At 34.9% G+C, this 18031-nt stretch overlaps 1 protein-coding gene across 3 annotated transcripts in view; it reads left to right on the top strand.

Moving 5' to 3' along the window:
* PIK3C2G (phosphatidylinositol-4-phosphate 3-kinase catalytic subunit type 2 gamma) overlaps positions 1 to 18031 on the top strand; it is a 403925-nt gene that overhangs the window by 27158 nt on the left and 358736 nt on the right. For all 3 annotated transcript variants that reach the window (XM_012502330.2, XM_003265569.4, XM_004092097.3), the window contains 2 exons: positions 1461 to 1618; positions 4484 to 4598. In XM_012502330.2, coding sequence (XP_012357784.2) covers positions 1461 to 1618; positions 4484 to 4598 — 273 coding nt within the window. The remainder of the gene's footprint in view (positions 1 to 1460; positions 1619 to 4483; positions 4599 to 18031) is intronic.

Raw genomic sequence — 18031 nt, 5'->3', positions numbered from 1 at the left:
AAATTTAATTTCTTAAAATGGTAGAAGCTGAAATCATGGACGCTTTGAGAAGTGTCTTATTATATGATAAGTGCTAATTCATAAGGATCCTCAATCCCTAACTGGACTCTAGACCTTTATGGTAGAGTATAACAGTGAAGAGTGGCCCATGTCCTTATTCTGAGCAGTGGCTCTCAAACTGCAGTTCCAGAGCAGCAGCAGCAGCAGCTTACTTGGGAAATTGTTAGTAGGACAAGTTTGGGGGACCCTCCACAGATCTACCGAATCAGAAACTAAGGGGATGGGATCCAGAACACGAGTGGATACAGATGCATGCCAGGCCATTGGGTGAATGTGTATTTACTTACCCATTTGCCAGGCCCCTGATGGAGGAGATGTTTCCATGGAATAAAGCTTTAGTGCTACACAAATAGCTATTAGGTTTGTGCAAAATTAACTGCAGTTTCTGCAATTTAGGAAGAGAACCATGAAGTTTAGATGTCAGCATAGTTAACATTAAAAAAACAAGATTTCATATTCACTCTCAGAAACATTTTAAATATCTACTTGAACATATCTTCATGTTATATTCTACATGTGGGCATAAAACATTGATCCCTGAATCAAGCTATGGTAACATATAATGACAATTATACTTTACATGTGTATATTGCTTTCTAATCTGTAAATCTTTTACACGTCTTTTCTATTGTAATAGAAAATTTTTGAGGTAGATATTAGTATCTACCTCAGTAAACCTTTGAGGTAGATATTAATATCTTCGCTTGTGCAAAAAAACTGGTCAAATAACTTGCCTCTGGCCATAACGTTACTAAATGAAAGTGCCAGGATTCAAAGTCAAGGCTTCTGGCTCCAAGGATAAACTGTTTTTGCAATTCTTTGACTCATTTATGTGTAAGTAATTGTTCAGAATATAAGAATTACTTTTAGGCTCCAATATTTGTGTAAAATTCAAGTAGTTCTGTAGTATCCAAAAATTTTAAAGAAAATGGAGAGACAAGAATAGTGTTTACAAACTTGACAAGATCAAGAGAATTTATTTGCCAAAATTTCTAAATCAAAATGAATGACTTGCAGCTTGACAAAATTCGGCATGAAAGAAATCCAAGAGGAAGAACTCTGACATCAAAAGCAATGTAAATGAAGCAAGTAATAATATTCAGCGTGAATCCTCATGTTTCATGTTATGACAATGAATTCTTAATTATTTCAAATGAGATGCTCCTGGGAAAGCCTAAAGAACAGTCCTTTACACTTGTTTTTGGTATAACTGCAATCTCTACCAATCTGGATAGCTAAATGCACTGCATCACAAATCAATTACTGATAGCTTTCATCTTTTAAGTCTTTTATAGCAAAACACTTCATGAAGTTTCTTAAAATTATATTGTGGGCAATATGTTTTAAACTGTGTCTTGCAGGCCTTGTCCTAAGTATTTTTCTTAACATATATTTTTCAGAATCAGAGAAAGATATCATGCAGCTGATGTTAAGTTCAATTCTGGGAAGATCTGGAGCCCTACTACAGCATTTCCGTATCAGCTCTTTTCTAAGACTAAGTTTAATATACGTATTTTTATTGATAACTCAACACAACCTCTTCATTTTATGCCATGTGGTAAGCAACCTTACAAATAAGTCTACAAATCTATACAAAGCTGGTATTGGCGACGTCGCCTTGAATTCAAAGTCTGAAATTATTAAAAAATAATATTAGCTACTGTATTTCTCTGAAGTGAAATAAGAAGAAAACATCAGGGAGCCTTTTGTTAATATTTAAGGGAGGAAAGCAAAACTATTTTCTTCAAGAAGTATCTTCACATAGCTCACCCGACAATATTTTATCTTCCTGCTATAAAATGCTTAATAGCAAGTATAGCAAGTTTTTAATATATTAAAAAATGAATTTCAAAAAGATTCTAGATAAAGATGGTATTAAAGTAAAAATGGCTGCTTCTATCTATTAGGAAAAAATATTTCCTTGAAATATAAATAAATTGTGAGGTAGAATAGGCATTGTTACACAGAATCTCTATTTCCATAATGAGGAATCTAGTAGCACGGTATAACATACCTCCATCAGAATTAGCAAACCTACTGATTCAGTCTCTGCGGGTGACACCCAGGAATTTATATTTTATCAAACTCGCCTGAGGATTTTCACTTTTCTAAAGTTTTAGAATATCTGTAAAGTTATTTAGTATCTTACTTCATTGTTATAGTCCACTATTTTGCAAAACAGTATTAGCTCTTTAAACATTTAGATTGCTTTATTAAGTGAGTTTCTACATATCAACAGGAAACTATTTCCTGACACATAATGATCCATTATTTTCTTTTATTTATTAATTATTGTTATTATTGTGCTTCTTTCTTACTCTATTCAAGGTTCTCAGCTAATGCAGATGACTACAATCATAGCAGTGTTATATTGGTATATTAGTTAAGACCCTCTTGGTTGGAAATGAAAAGAAACCAATTTCTGCTAGCTTAAGCAAAAAAAAAATTGTTTTAAAGAATATAGGGGCTGGGCACAGTGGTTCATGCCTGTAATCCCAGCACTTTGGGAGGGCGAGGCAGGCAGATCACCTGAGGTGGGGAGTTCGAGATCAGCATGGAGAAACCCCGTCTCTACTAAAAATACAAAAAATTAGCTGGGCGTGATGGTGCATGCCTGTAATCCCAGCTACTCAGGAGGCTGAGGCAGGAGAATCGCTTCAACCTGGGAGGCGGAGGTTGCGGTGAGCCGAGATCGCACCATTGCACTCCAGCCTGGGCAACAAGAGCAAAACTCCATCTCAGAAAAAAATATATATACATATACACATATATATATATATGGATTTATTATAGAATTCAAGTATATGAATTTCAGCAGACAATTAGGAATATATGAAAAACACAAATAACCAAGCAGCCCAAAATTCCTGTATGCATCTCATTTCATTTCATATAATTGTTTCTCATATTCCTCTCACTTTCTGGTCACTCATTTCCTTTGCTTATCCAAAACAAGTGGGAAGCCAAGCTACTAGGCTGGCTATCTACAGACAGTTCACTATCTCTATGGGATCCAACTCCCAGTTCCTAAAAGCCAGATTCTGATTATTCAGCCAAGATCAATGATGCTGCACCTTGATCCAATCAGAAAGACCATAGGTTAGGTCATGTTGTCTTCAGTTGCTGGCCAATATTAAATAGCATGTTCATGTAAGAACTTAAAAGGGGGGATTATGATATGTGAACATGAGAAGACAAACGTCTTTACCCTATAGCACGTCTACATTTTGAATTCCAAAGGAAAAGGTGGAGAGAAAGAGTAGATATTCATTAAAGTTTCTATAATATAGCTGTTCAAGCTAGAACCTTGAGTAATTACTACATGGGAAAGGAAGAAGAACCAACGGTGGATTTGGAGTCTGCCAGATCTTGTTTAGAGTCTAGAGAACAACCAACTGTGGAGACTTACAGTCATTAAGGGCACAGGCCTTGGAGTAAACAGATATTGTTCAAGTGTGACACTTAACACTAACTGTGTAATCTCTACAAAGTTGCACAGCTTCCCTGAAAATCAGTCCATTCATCTTTGAAACTTGGGATATAATACCTATATAATAGGTACAATAATCAAGAAATGACATGTAAAGCACTTGATAGAGTAACTGCTCAGTAAAATATAGCTATTATTAATATTAATACTAACATTATATCCCAGAGTGAATATAACTGGCATAACACTTTTAAATTTACTGACCACATTGGTCTATTTTTTTTTATGATAGCTTCACACCAGATTCTTGAAGAAAATAAACTGTGCTATTATAAACCCTATTTAACAGATGAAGAAACTAGGTCAAAAAAGCAAAATAACTTGTTTACATAAATCAACTAAAAAATGAAAAATCTATATTATTTCCATGTCTCAGTGACAGAACATTGATAAGAACATCTCAATGATCACATAATTGTTTTAATGTCATGACATGAATATGAATATTAACTAGTATAAATGCCCTAAAAATATTTATTGCAGTTAATTCAGAATCTTTTATCTTGCTGATACCCTTAGAAGGAGCAATATGTCTCACTTAGGTTGAAAATGGAAAGAATCAAACACCCCCTGGAACTTTTGCCTGGCTATACCCAAGTTCCTGAGTGTATTTCCCAAGTCCCTAAGAGAAACTGCAGTAGATTTTTATGCAGAACTACAGTGTACCAAGGGCTTTAACATGAGAAACACAATACCTAGCTTTGTTATATCACATGAAAGCAGAACTGATCAAAGGAATTGCAAACAACATTTTCCCCAAATATCTTTAGATCTAACCAGCCTGATAAGTGAGACGAATCTCAATTTAATTCCCCTTGATGAAGCTAGACAGTTACAATCCTTCATAATGTGTTGGTCATATTTTGTGCTCAAAAACTTTTCTTAGTATATGGCACACTTTTATTGACTTTTATTATTCCTCTTTTTCTTTAGCTAATTATCTTGTCAAAGATCTAATTGCAGAAATTCTGCATTTTTGTAAAAATGACCAGCTACTCCCCAAAGATCATATTCTAAGTGTATGTGGCTCTGAAGAATTTTTACAAAAGTAAGTATTTTATAAAATTTTGGTTATATTATAATCTGTAAATATTAAGTTACCACTTGTTTTTGGTTTTGTTTTAAACAGACTTTACACAAACATTATAGTTGTATATAATTAAATCAATTTTACCCCCTTTGCAGTGAATTTGAAATTTTCTAAATCATATTAACAATCTTTTTCTTGATTTTATATTGTGACTATTTATGAAAACAAATACTTAAATGACCTGTGACTAGGGTGACCAACCATCTCAGTTTGCTTGTAGGTAGCTCTCAGGATGTGGGAATTTCAGTTTTGAAACCAGTAAAGCCCCAAACTAGGACAAGTTGCTCATCCTACCTGTGATAAAGCTTAATAGAACTGATTACAGCTAAGTAAATAAATTCTTTGGTGGTAAGTAATTTTTTGGTTAGAATAATACTTGCATGTTGATTAAATACTGATTTTTTTTTTAATCACAGGGGCCTTAAGTGTAAGCATTGTAACTTACTTTTTATGGAAGAGTAAGTTCTAAAACACCATTTCTTTATTGAGGCAGCTCACTAAAAGCAATTGGAAAAGCCTGTCCTCATGTATATCAACTTCAAATACTTATTTGATAAAAAAAAATCTTTTAGTTTACCAAAATAACCATTTGCCTGAAATTCCTACATACCAGTCTTGAACAAATAACAGAGCTTTAAGAAACTAAATATTTCTCTGCTGGTATTGCATAGTTATTCTAAACAGTAAAGTATTAAAAACTAAAATGTTTAATACAGTAGATTCCTATTTATATATCCCCTTTGCATCTCTACAAGTATCTAAAGATTGAAAACCATCTCATAGAAGTAAAAATGTATTTCTTTCGAAATTCTCATTGTCACTGTCATTACTATTCCATCATGAATGTGCTTGAAATTATCTTTTGGGAAGTTTGATAAATTTGATGATATTCTTATTAGTAAATCCAGTTCTTTATTGTGCAGTGTTAACAGTGAATGGCCTTTAAGACTAATTATTTTCCTTTTTGTGGGAAAAATAATATTTTATTATTATTTTAATAACAAAATACATTGTATTAAAATATTTCCATAACATTTTATAATTATTATTTTATAATAAATAATTATACATAATAAAATAATAAATATTTATATGAAATTACATATGTTTTGTTGCACTAAGCTCAGAGATATTCCCTTTTCCCTTTTTATTTGAACTTATTAACACACTTGATTACTAGTCTGCTACCTTCTCCCAACATACAATTTTGACAGTAAATCCAATGAGCACAGGAAAGTATTTTAGTAAATTTAACCTTATATTGAATACTCATTAAAACTCATCTTTTGAAAATATAGTTTTCCAAATGTACATCTGGACTTTTCTTCATGCCAAAACATTAGATCCAAAGAGCAAAACATTGTCAAATATTTGCATTAGGTTTTGGCACTAGAAAATATCATCCAGAAAGCAATTGTATTAAAGAGACAGAAATTTTGAAAAGTATAATGTGGAGAAAATTTACACATCTTGATTTAATCACTGTTTTAAATAGGTAAATTATTCATAAGTAGATGGCTCAATATTTAACTAATAAATGTACATTTTAATGTTTTCAGTCACTTAATCATATTAAAATTTATTTAATTGGGTTTTATTAAGATAGGAAAGTTGCCAAATATTAATATATGTTAAATATACTCATTTATTCCCTAATGGACATTGAAACATTTGTGTATGTCAAGGATTTGCATATTATTTAAGAGTAATAGCCCACTTGTATTGATAGATCTTATTTTAATGTGCAGAATATTTATTACTTTTCTAGTATCTAAAGGAATATATATTAGTCATTCAAATATTACTTTTAGTGTATTCCTGTGTAATTTGTCTAAAAAATATGTCCTTAAAGACTTGGAAATCTGTTCATAAAGTTCTTCTTTATACAGAGAACACAGGTAGCATGTAATAAGTTAAAAGTGCAATAAGTAAAAATTTAGATTCTAAAACTTATAGAATTACACTTCATTTGGAGTATTCAGTTGGGGAAAATGCTAATTTTCTGATAATACTTCAAAATAATGGTCAAATAGATCATGAAACATATGAGCAAACATAGCAGTGTTATATTGCTATATTAGTTAAGACTATATTTCTCAGGGTTAGTGAAGTATTACATAAAATCCTGAAGAAGGGAAAATGTAAATAAATATGACTATGAACCCATATAATGCATATAGAAATTTCAAAATTATTCTGATATTAACACAGTGTTCTCAAACTTTAAAGTGTTACCTGAGGATCTTGTTAGAAAAAGAATTCTGATTTCAGTTGGTCTGGGTGAGGCCTGAGGCTCTCCATTTCTAACAAGCATCTGGTGATGCCTATGCTGCCGGTCTACAGTCCACATGTCAAGTAGTGAGATATTAGAAGCCTAGAATGGTAATGACTTAAGAACTTAGACTCTCCGAAAATCATCCTCTTTTCCAGAACAGTACATGGTAAAAAAACTAGATCTAATCAACAAAGTAATAAAGATGTTTATACCTTGTACTATTGCAAAATTAAAAAGATAATTTTCCCAGCAAATCAAAATTTCCCTTTTCATATATCAACTATACTATTTTTGCACGTTATTTAACATTCATTTTAATTTAGTATCATAAAAGCTTTTCTCTCAGTTAAAATATCCCAACTCACTCATTCTTATTCTCACTTTCATTTTCTCTCTTTCTCACTTTCTTACTCTCACTCTCCCTGTCTGATTTTAAATAATACAATATATAATGAACACAGAGCAAATTAAAGAATCAGAACATGAACTATCAATTTTGTCATACGTTCATGGAAGCTTGATGCAAAATTGTCAGCAATATGATAAATAATAGAAGAAAAGAAATCATCTGCTTCATTCAAAAAATATTAAAATCTTTCATCATGTTCCTGTTCTTCAACTCCCGGTTTAACTACCATGGAGCAAGGAGTCCTTGATAATCCCAATTTCCATGCTCTTGTCCAATAGCTTGATCCCGGTCAGCTTTTCCAGTGAGCTCAAGGACAGGAACTATTTCTTTTCTTTCCTATTGAATGTAGCACAGATACGAGGTCCTAGAAAATGAAACTATTTCCTAGACTGTCCCTGCATCTCTCTTTTTGACAGGGAGTAACAATTGCACCTTCACCTATACTTGTAACCATCTCACATGAGTATTTTTCTTCTTAACTATATTGATAATATATGAAGTATAATGCTTTTCTATTTTTTTCTTATTACTCTCTAGCCAAATTTTACTAGGAGCGCAGGTTTTTCTGTTTCTCAATCCTAACCAAAAAAGCACTCCTGTTGTTTTTTTTTTTTTTCTCTACAACTGTGGTTTCTTTTGTGTGATATATTTTCTTATTCATACATTGTAAATATTCATGAGGCACATGTGATATTTGAATATCTACATAGAATGTATAATGATCAAGTCAGGATATTTAGAATATCCACCACCTCGAACATTTGTCATTTCTTTGTAGTAGGGACATTTCAAATCTTCTCTTCTAGCTTTTTTGAATATACAATAAATTAGTGTTAACTGTAGTCAAACTACTGTGCTCCTAAACACTGGTACTGATTCATTCTATCTAAGTATATGTTTATATGTATTAACCCACCTATCTTCATCCTCTCCCCATCCCATACCCTTACAAGCCTCTTATAACTATCATTCTACACTCTAACTCCGTGAGACAACCATTTTTAGTTCCCACATATGAGTAAGAATATAGAATATTTTGGGCCGGGCACGGTGGCTCACGCTTGTAAACCCAGCACTTTGGGAGGCCGAGGCGGGCGGATCACGAGGTCAGGAGATCGAGACCACGGTGAAGTCCCGTCTCTACTAAAAATACAAAAAATTAGCCGGGCGTGGTGGTGGGCGCCTGTAGTCCCAGCTACTCGGAGAGGCTGAGGCAGGAGAATGGCGTGAACCCGGGAGGCGGAGCTTGCAGTGAGCCGAGATCGCGCCACTGCACTCCAGCCTGGGTGACAGAGCAAGACGCCATCTCAAAAAAAAAAAAAAAAAAAAAAAAGAATATAGAATATTTTGGCTTGTTTTACTTAACATAATGGCCTCTAGTTCCATCCATGTTGCTGCAAATGACAGCATTTCATTCTTTTTTAAATAATTGAAAAGTATTCCATTGTGTATTTATACCACATTTTCCTTCTTTCTTCATTCATTGATGAATACTTAGGTTGATTCTATATCTTGGCTAATATGAACAGTATTTCAATGAACATGGAGGTGCAGGTATCCCTTTGGTATACTAATTTCCTTTCTTTTGGATAAATACCCATAAGTAGGATTCCTGAATTGCATGGTAGTTCTTAGTCTTTTGCAAAATCTCCATACTGTTTTCCATAATGGTTGTAGTAATTTACATTCCCACCAACAATGTATAAGAGCTCCCTTTTCTCTGCATCCTTGCCAGCATTTGTTATTTACTTATTTTTATAACAGCCACTCTAACAAAGGTAAAACAATATCTCATTGTTGTTTTGATTTGCATTGCTCTGATGACTAGTGATTTGAACATTTTTTATTTTTTTATTTTATTTATTTATTTATTTTTATTTTTTATTTTTTTTGAGACGGAGTCTTGCTCTGTCTCCCAGGCTGGAGTGCAGTGGCGCAATCTCGGCTCACTGCAAGCTCCGCCTCCCGGGTTCCCGCCATTCTCCTGCCTCAGCCTCTCCGAGTAGCTGGGACTACAGGCGCCCGCCACCACGCCCGGCTAATTTTTGTTTGTATTTTTAGTAGAGACGGGGTTTCACCGTGGTCTGCATCTCCTGACCTCGTGATCTGCCCGCCTCGGCCTCCCAAAGTGCTGGGATTGAACATTTTTTATATACTTCTTGCCCATTTGTATGTCTTCTTTTGAGAAAAGTCTATTCAGATTGCTTGCCCACTTTTTAATGGGATTATTTGTTTGTTCGTTTTTAGTTTTTTTTTTTTTGTGCTACTGAGTTTCTTTTATATTCTGCATAATAGTCCTTGTTAGATTAACAGTTTGCAAATATTTTCTCCCATTCAACAGACTGTCTCAGTTGATTGTTTTGTTTGCTATGCAGGAGCTTTTTAGTTTAATATAGTCCTATTTGTGTATCTTTGTTTTTGTTGCCTGTGCTTTTGAGGTATTAGCCATAAAAAAACTTGCCTACACCAATGTTCTGGAGCAATTATCTTATGCTTTCTTCCAGAAGTTCTATAATTTCCAGATTTAGGTTTAAGTCTTTAATGTACTTTGAGTTGATTTTTGTATACGGTGAGAGATAGGAGTCTAGTTTCATTCTTCCGCATATGAATACTTGGATTTCTCAGCACCATTTATTGAAGAGGGTGTCTTTCTCCCAAGGTTTGCTCTCAACATCTTTGTCAAAAATCAGTAGGCTATAAATAAATGAATTTATTTTAGGGCTTTTTAATTCTGTTCCATTAGCCTATGTGTTTGTTTTCATATAAATATCATTTTGCTTTGGTTACGATAACTTTGTAATGTATTTTGAAGGCAAGTAGTGTGATGCCTGCAGCTCTGTTCTTTTTGCTCAAGATTGCATTCACTATTTGGGCTCTTTTTTACTTCCATACACATTTTTGGATTTTTTTCTATTTCTGTGAAGAATGTTATTGGTAATTTGATAAGAATTGCTTTGAATCTGTAGATTGGGTAGTATGGTCGAAACAATGTTAATTCTTCTGATACGTGAGCATGGGATGTCTTTCCATTTATTTGTATCCTATTCAATTTCTTTCATCAGAGATTTGTAGTTTTCCTTGCAGAGGTCTTTTACCCCTTTGGTTACGTTTACTCCTAGGGTTTTTCAGGGTGTGTGGCAGCTGTTGTAAATGGGATTTCATCCTTAATTTTTTTTCCAGTTAGTTTGTTATTGGTTCATAAAAATGTTATTAATTTTTGTGTGTTGATTTGATATCCTGCAACTTTATTTAATTTGTTTATCAGTTTACAGAGTTTTTTGGTGGAATCTTCAGGTTTTTCTAAATATGAGATCCTGTCATCTGCAAAGAGGGACCACTTGACTTTCTCTTTTCCAATTTGGCTGCTTTTTATTTATATATTTTGCCCAATTGTTGTGTGTAGGACTTCCATTATTATGCTGAATAAGAGTGCTAAAGGTAGGCAACCTTGTCTTGTTCTAGTTCTTAAAGAAAAGACTTTCAGCTTTTCTTCATTCCGTTTGATGTTAATGGTGGGTTTGTCATATTATTATGTTGAGGTATGTTATATTTATACCTAGTTTGTTGAGAGTTTTTATTATCAAGAATGTTTAGTTTTATCAGATACTTTTTCTGTACCTATTGAGATAAGCATTTGGTTTTCTTCTTTCTGTGGTCACGATGTATCATGTATATTGATTTGCATATGTTGAACCATCTTTGCATCCCTAGGATCTTACTTGATCATGGTGTATTATCTTTTTAATGTATAGTTGGATTCAGTTTGCCAATATTTTCTTCAGGATGTTTGTGTTGATGTTCATTATCAGGACATTAATCTGTAGTGTTATTTTTTGTGGTGGCTTTGTCTGGTTTTGGTATCAGGGTACTGCTGGTTTTGTAGAATGAATTAGGAAAATAATCCTCCCTCTTCAAATCTGTGACTAGCTTGAAAATAATTTGTGTTAGTTCTTCTTTATAAATTTGGTAGAATTCAGCAATAAAGCCATCTCATCCTGAGTTTTTCCTTGCTGAGACACTTTTTATTACTGATTCAGTCTTATTTATTACTCATTATTGGTCTATTTGGGTTTTCTATTACAGCCTGAATCAATCTTGATAAGCTGTATGTGCTTATTTGATACATATAAATATGTATGCACTATTTCACATATAAAGAGAATAGTTATATACTCTTGCTGAATTGATCCCACTGTTATTGGAGACAAACCTTAGTTGTCTCTTTTGTATTGTTTTTCACTTAAGTCTATTTTATCTGATATAAGTATAGCTACTTCTGGTTACTTTCGGTTTCTGTTTATGCAGAATATCTTTACATCCCTTCACTTTCAGGCTATATGTGTCTTTATAGGTGACGTTTCTTGTAGACAGCATATAATTGGGTCATTTTTTAAAATCCATTCAACCAAACTGTATCTTTTAAGTGGGTAATTTAATTTCTTTATATTAAAGGTTATAATTGATAGGTGAGGACTTATTCCTGTCATTTTCTTAATTGTTTTCTAGTTACATATATCTTTTGTTCTTTTCTTTCTCTTTCATTATTTAGCACTGCCATTTGGTGGTTTTCTGCAGTGGTAATATTTTAGTTCTTTTTCTTTCTCATTTTTGTGACTGCATTAACAGTAAGTTTTATACTTTCATGTGCTTTCATGATGATAGATATTGTTTTTTCACTTCCAGATGTAGGCTTTCCTTAAGTATTTCTTGTAAGTCTGGTCTAGTGATGATGAATTCTCTCAGTTTTTGCTTTCCAAGCAACAATTTTATATCTCCTTCATTTGGCAAGTATAACTTAGCTGGGTAGAGTATTCTTGGTTGACAGTGGTTTCTTTTTTCTTTCTTTGAGCATTCTGAATATATCATCTCATTCTTAACATGGCCTGTAAACTTTCTGCTGATAAATTTGCTGTTAGACTGATGGGGATTTCCTTCCATGTGACTCAATGCTTTTCCCTTGCTCTTTTTATAATACTCTCTTTGTCTTTGGCTTTTGACAGTTTGGCTACAATGTGCAATGGAAAAGACATTTTTGAGTTGAATCTACTAGGGGATTTTTGAACTTCCTATATGTAGATTTCTACATCCCTAGCAAAACTTGGGAAGTTTTCAGCTATTGTTTTATTATATAGATCTGCTATGCCTTTGCCCATCTCCTCTCTTTATGGAACACCCAAAATGTGAATATTTGGTTGCTTTATGGTATCCTATATGTCACATAGGCTTTCTTTATTTTAAAAAAATTGTTTTTCTTTTTTTTTCCTCTGACTGGGTCATTTCAAAAGACCTATTATGAAGTTCTGAAATTCTCTCTGCTTGATCTAGTCTAATGTTAAAGCTCTTTGTTATATTTCTTATTTCATTCATTGAATTCTTTTGTTCCAGAATTTTTGTTTGTTCCTTTTTATTATTCATATTTTTTTACTCTCTTATTTAGATCCTGAATTGTTTTTATGATTTTTTGTGCTGTTTGCTTGTGTTCTCTTGTGTCTCACTGAGTTTTTTTCATATCATTATTTTAAAAAGTTATCTCGGCCGGGTGCGGTGGCTCACGCTTGTAATCCCAGCACTTTGGGAGGCCGAGGCGGGTGGATCACGAGGTCAGGAGATCGAGGCCATCCTGGCTAACACAGTGAAACCCCGTCTCTACTAAAAAATACAAAAAAAAAATTAGCTGGGCGTGGTGGCGGGCACCTGTAGTCCCAGCCACTCGGAGAGGCTGAGGCAGGAGAATGGCGTGAACCCGGGAGGCAGAGCTTGCAGTGAGCCGAGATTGCGCCACTGCGCTCCAGTCTGGGCGACAGAGCGAGACTCCGTCTCAAAAAAAAAAAAAAAAAGTTATCTCATATATTTTCTTTTCTTTGGAATTGGTGGCTGGAGAGTTTTGTGTTCTCTTGAAGTGTCATATTTCTTTGCTTTTTATATTTCTTATGTCTTTACACAAAATATATATGCTATTACTGTAATAGTCACTTCTTCCAATTTTTTTGGATAGGCTTTCATAGAGGAAGACTTTTTCCTATAGATACATCAATAGTGTGGGTGGGTACAGAACTTCAGCTTTCTTTCTAGGTGAATACAGTAGTGATTTCTTGTGATTCCTTCAGCTGTAATCAGCATCAATGATTTCTGTAATTCCCTCAGTGGCTTAAGCTACAGTTGTTAGTTCAGGCTGTGGTGAGGCTTTGCTAGAGACAAGGATACTGGGTGAATTAAACCTCAGCTTCCAGTGTGGTAGTGGTGGACCAACCATGGCTGTCTTTGGGCTCCTGGGTAGCCTATGTGGGCACTGGATTTAGCAAGTTCAGGTGAACTGATGCTCAGGCTCCCAGGTGACTTCCTTGGGTGCCAGCAGTGGCAGCAGAGGGCCGAATGGATAGGCAGGTTTTGGGGCCCCTGGCAGTGCGCTTACAATCAACAATGAAAGTAGCAGAGAAGAAGCAACATTCAAGCTCCCAGGAGGCTCACACTGGTACTAGCTGTGGCAGTGACAAGGTGGACCAGCCAATCCCTAAGTCCCCCAGTGGCTTGTGTGAATGGGTTCCAGCAGTGGTGGTGGTGCCATGCAACTCAGGCTTGTCCTCAGGCTCTATGATGGTGTTCACAGGAGTACAATGTTATGGGTGGGCAGGGCGATCCTCAGGGCTCTGGATAGGGTGCTTGGGCACTGATGACAGGCATTTTGAGCCTGTTTTGTAGCTCCTGATGGTGTTCATGTGCACCAGTAGCAGTAGGCAGAGCAGCTCAATCCCCAGGTTCCCACCTGGCATGCTTGGGTCCTGGTGGGTCTTTTGTCAGGCCATCTGATGTTTTGCTGGTGTGGTTCAGGCATAGACAGGGTGGCACGATTCCCAGGGACCTGGGCAGTGTAGTTGGGCACTAGGGGTGTAGCACTAGATAGGGCAGAACTGTCCTCAGGGTCCCCAATGGTACTTAGGAGCACAAGCTGTGATGGCCAGGATGCAGTGATCCCCAGCCCCACGGACATGTTTGGGTGCTGTGTGGCAGGCAGGCTAAGTCTTTTGTCAGGCCTCCTGTTGGTGCACATGCATGGCTGGGTGGCAGACGAAGCAGGGTGATTCCCAGGGTCCCAGACATTAGGCTTGGGTATGGGGTGGAGGGGCAGTGCTAACCAGAGCAGGCCTGTCCTCAGACCCCCGAGTGGTGCACACAGATGCAGCAGGCTGTGGTAGATGGGCCTAACCTATGTGATTTAAGTAATTTATTTCCATCTCTTTCTTTCTTTCTTTCTTTCTTTCTTTCTTTCTTTCTTTCTTTCTTTCTCTTTCTTTCTTCTTTCTCTTTCCTTCTTTCTTTCTTTCTCTTTCTTTCTTCTTTCTCTTTCCTTCTTTCTTTCTTTCTCTCTCTCTCTTCTTTCTCTTTCTTTTCTTTCCTTTGTTCTCTTTTTCTTCTCTCTCTCTCTCTCTCTCTTCTCTCTCTCTCTTTCTTTCTTTCTTCACAGAGTCTCACTCTGTCACCCAGGCTAGAGTGCAGTGGCATGATCTTGGCTCACTGCAACCTCGGCCTCCCAAGTTATAACCAATTCTCCTGCCTCAGCCTCCAGAGTAGCTGGGATTACAGGCATGCACCACCATGCCTATCTAATTTCGAATTTTTAGTGGAGACCGGTCTTCACCATGTTGGTCAGGTTCACTCCTCATCTCCAGTGATCAACCCACCTTGGCCTCCCAAAGTGCTGGGATTACAGGCATGAGCCGCCACACCCAGCCTAAATAATGTCTTATCTCAAAAATCTTACTCTTTCTGTCTAATTTAACTTAAAAATAATTCTTATTAGCTTCTATGTAAAACAATAAAATTAACTGTACTTAAAAGCTTTTGCTGAATAATCATTGGATTGTCAGTAGTAAACCAGAAGTGCCTCCTGAGAAAATACTAGTGTTTTTTAAAAATTCTGTTTGGTCCAATTGCTTACAGGATGGTCAAATTTTATATGTTTGATTTAAATGAAACAATTTTTTTATTATTTGACGGTTGTCAAGGAATGTTAGAATTGAGTGCTGAAAACATATTCTTAAAAAAAAAGAAATTCTACAGTAATTAAAAATTTTACTTGGAAATAGTTATATATTTTAAAATCAAATTAAGAGGGTAGTATTTACCTCTTTTTTCATCACCCACATTGATTAGAATGATCTTCCTATCTACTTGAGAGTCTTGTTTTACTCTCTGGGACTCTCCTAGTAGAGACGATGCATTGCTTTTATTAGAGTACAAAAATAGTTTTACAAAATTAAATCCTTTTAATTAAAATTCTAAAATAATCCTTTTCAAAAAACTTATATTTTTTAAAAAAGTTCTAACTAATCTCATGACAATTTATATTAATTTGTTCTTTTTTTTTTGAGATGGAGTCTTCACTCTGTCACCCAGGCTGGAGTGCAGTGGCACAATCTTGTCTCACTGCAACCTCTGCCTCCTGGGTTCAAGCAGTTCTCCTGCCTCAGCCTCCTGATTAGCTGGGACAACATGTGCATGCCACCATGCCCAGCTAATTTTTGTATTTTTAGTAGAGATGAGGTTTCACCATGTTGGCCAGGCTGGTCTCAAATGCCTGACCTCTAGTGATCCACCCGCCTCGGCCTCCCAAAGTGCTGGGATTACAGGCGTGAGCTACTGCGCCCGGCCCAATTTATATTAATTTGTTCATTAAACATTTGATTGTAAATTGAAATAGTCTTGTACTCAGAGTAAAAATAAAACTATTAATTACCAGTGAGAAAAAGACTAAGTCATAATATATACAGTTTTAAGTAATAGATTACATTCATTAGCAGTAAAACTGCATTGTATATATTGCTGGGTAAGAGGAGTCTTTTTTCTTCTCAGTGAAATTAAGGATTTCACTTAGCAAACTTGAACAAATTGATTATTTCCAGCAAATTTGTTACAGCCTAAGACTTCAAATATTAAAATTCATTCCAACTTTTAAGACTTACTTTGAGCAAAGAAATAGACAAAGTGCATTTCTCTTTTACATAACGCTACTCCTCCACTTATAAAATCACAGAACCATGTGGGAGGATAGAAAGGAACATATCATAACTTTGAGCTATCTCACACACAGTAAAAAAGTGTGTTCTGTTAATAAATCATTCAATAAGAGTTTCTTGAATGACTTTAATTTTTTTAATCTCCTTCATAGTGCTTCACCTAATATTCTATAATTAACTTTGGTTTACATCTTCAGTAAATAGCTAATGACCACAAAAATAGCACATCATACAAACCTGCATTTGGTCTTAATTCAGTAACTCTGTGCTAGAACAAATGTCCTCATATGTAGATACTCTGTATATACCTTCACTTGAGAGTGAAATCTCAAAGAAAGACCTTGTGCTAAATAAAGTTTGTTTATTATGATTAAAAGCTACTTGTAAAAATGACAGCATATTTCAGCCCCAAGTTTTTTTAAAAAGCTGAATTGCACAAGCATCATTAACTAATAAACTTGGTCAAAGGAATCTCGAAGCTGTTGCATGAGTGTTCCAAGAAGACATGGCAAATTACATGTGAAAGTAGGTACATAATTTAATATTATTAAAGACGTATAATACCAAAATGCAGCTGTCACATTATTTTTGTTACCCAAAAGCACTGTCTATTTTTAGAAGCTAAGAATTATTAAATCTTCCCAATTTTGAATTAATAAAAGTTTAAATGACCCAATGCTCTGTTTTTCTTAAATAAAGTGATTAGTTAGAGAATTTTTGAATTACATATTACTTCAAATTAGGTGAAATCACCTTAATAAGACAAAACATTACTCATTTACTGTTTTTTATTTGTAAAGTCTGTAGTAGGATGTTTCTCCTCTGGAGATTTTGTGGGAAAAAACAATAATAAAACCTTAGGATACAATGAAGTCTGCATATTTGATCTCCTGGTATAATTACTAAATTTTATACATTTCGCATACCATACCCCCCACAAAAAGAGCTCCTTGGGGCTCAGTATATATTTTTTTGTGAAAGAAAGAAAGTTACAGTTTCACCATTGTTATCTTCTTTTTTTTTACTGACTTTCTTAGTAACTTCATTTATATAGTTATGTTACTACTTGTCTTTTGTGACTGTGTAACTTAGTAGGGAGAGCATTGCAAACTTGAGAGTTGTTATAAAACTTTTTCCCAGATTAAAAAAAAAAATTCTTTTCAGAATGTTCAATTTTTTGAATTTTAAGAAATGCATATGTACTATATGTAAGAAGAAAACTAACCATATTTGAGTGAGGAGGCATTAGGGATAGTTGCCTTTTTATAGGCTTGCAGGAAGTCTTAAGAAAAATAGAGCATTTGAATAGAAAGTTTCAGATCTCCTTGGTCCAAATCCCTCTTGAGTATTAGCTGTTGGTATCAATTTGTGTTCCATACAGGATTTTTGTTCAAAAGCTTGACCCTCTGCTAACCACCTCATGCCTAAAAGCCCTAGTTTTAGGACTGAACCTATTCTTGTCTCTTCAAAAGTCATAAAGTTTGACTTTTCCTATTCATAGCTCACTTGAAGACAAAATAACAATAAACTCGAGGAGCACTGGTTTAGTGAAACAACGTATCACTGATCTTTATCTATGCTGAGTCAGCTCCAAATACCACTTTGAGCACAAAATCCAGGGCTATTTTATTAGTGGCAAAGACCAGTTTACTCAAAGTAAGGATACGGCAGATTTAACACTGTAGAAGTTTTC

This window comes from Nomascus leucogenys, chromosome 23 (assembly GCF_006542625.1).
Source record: "Nomascus leucogenys isolate Asia chromosome 23, Asia_NLE_v1, whole genome shotgun sequence".
NCBI classification, from domain to species: Eukaryota; Metazoa; Chordata; class Mammalia; order Primates; family Hylobatidae; genus Nomascus; species Nomascus leucogenys.
Note: the sequence above shows the minus strand (reverse complement) of the source record. Positions and strands in the feature narration are given on the sequence as shown.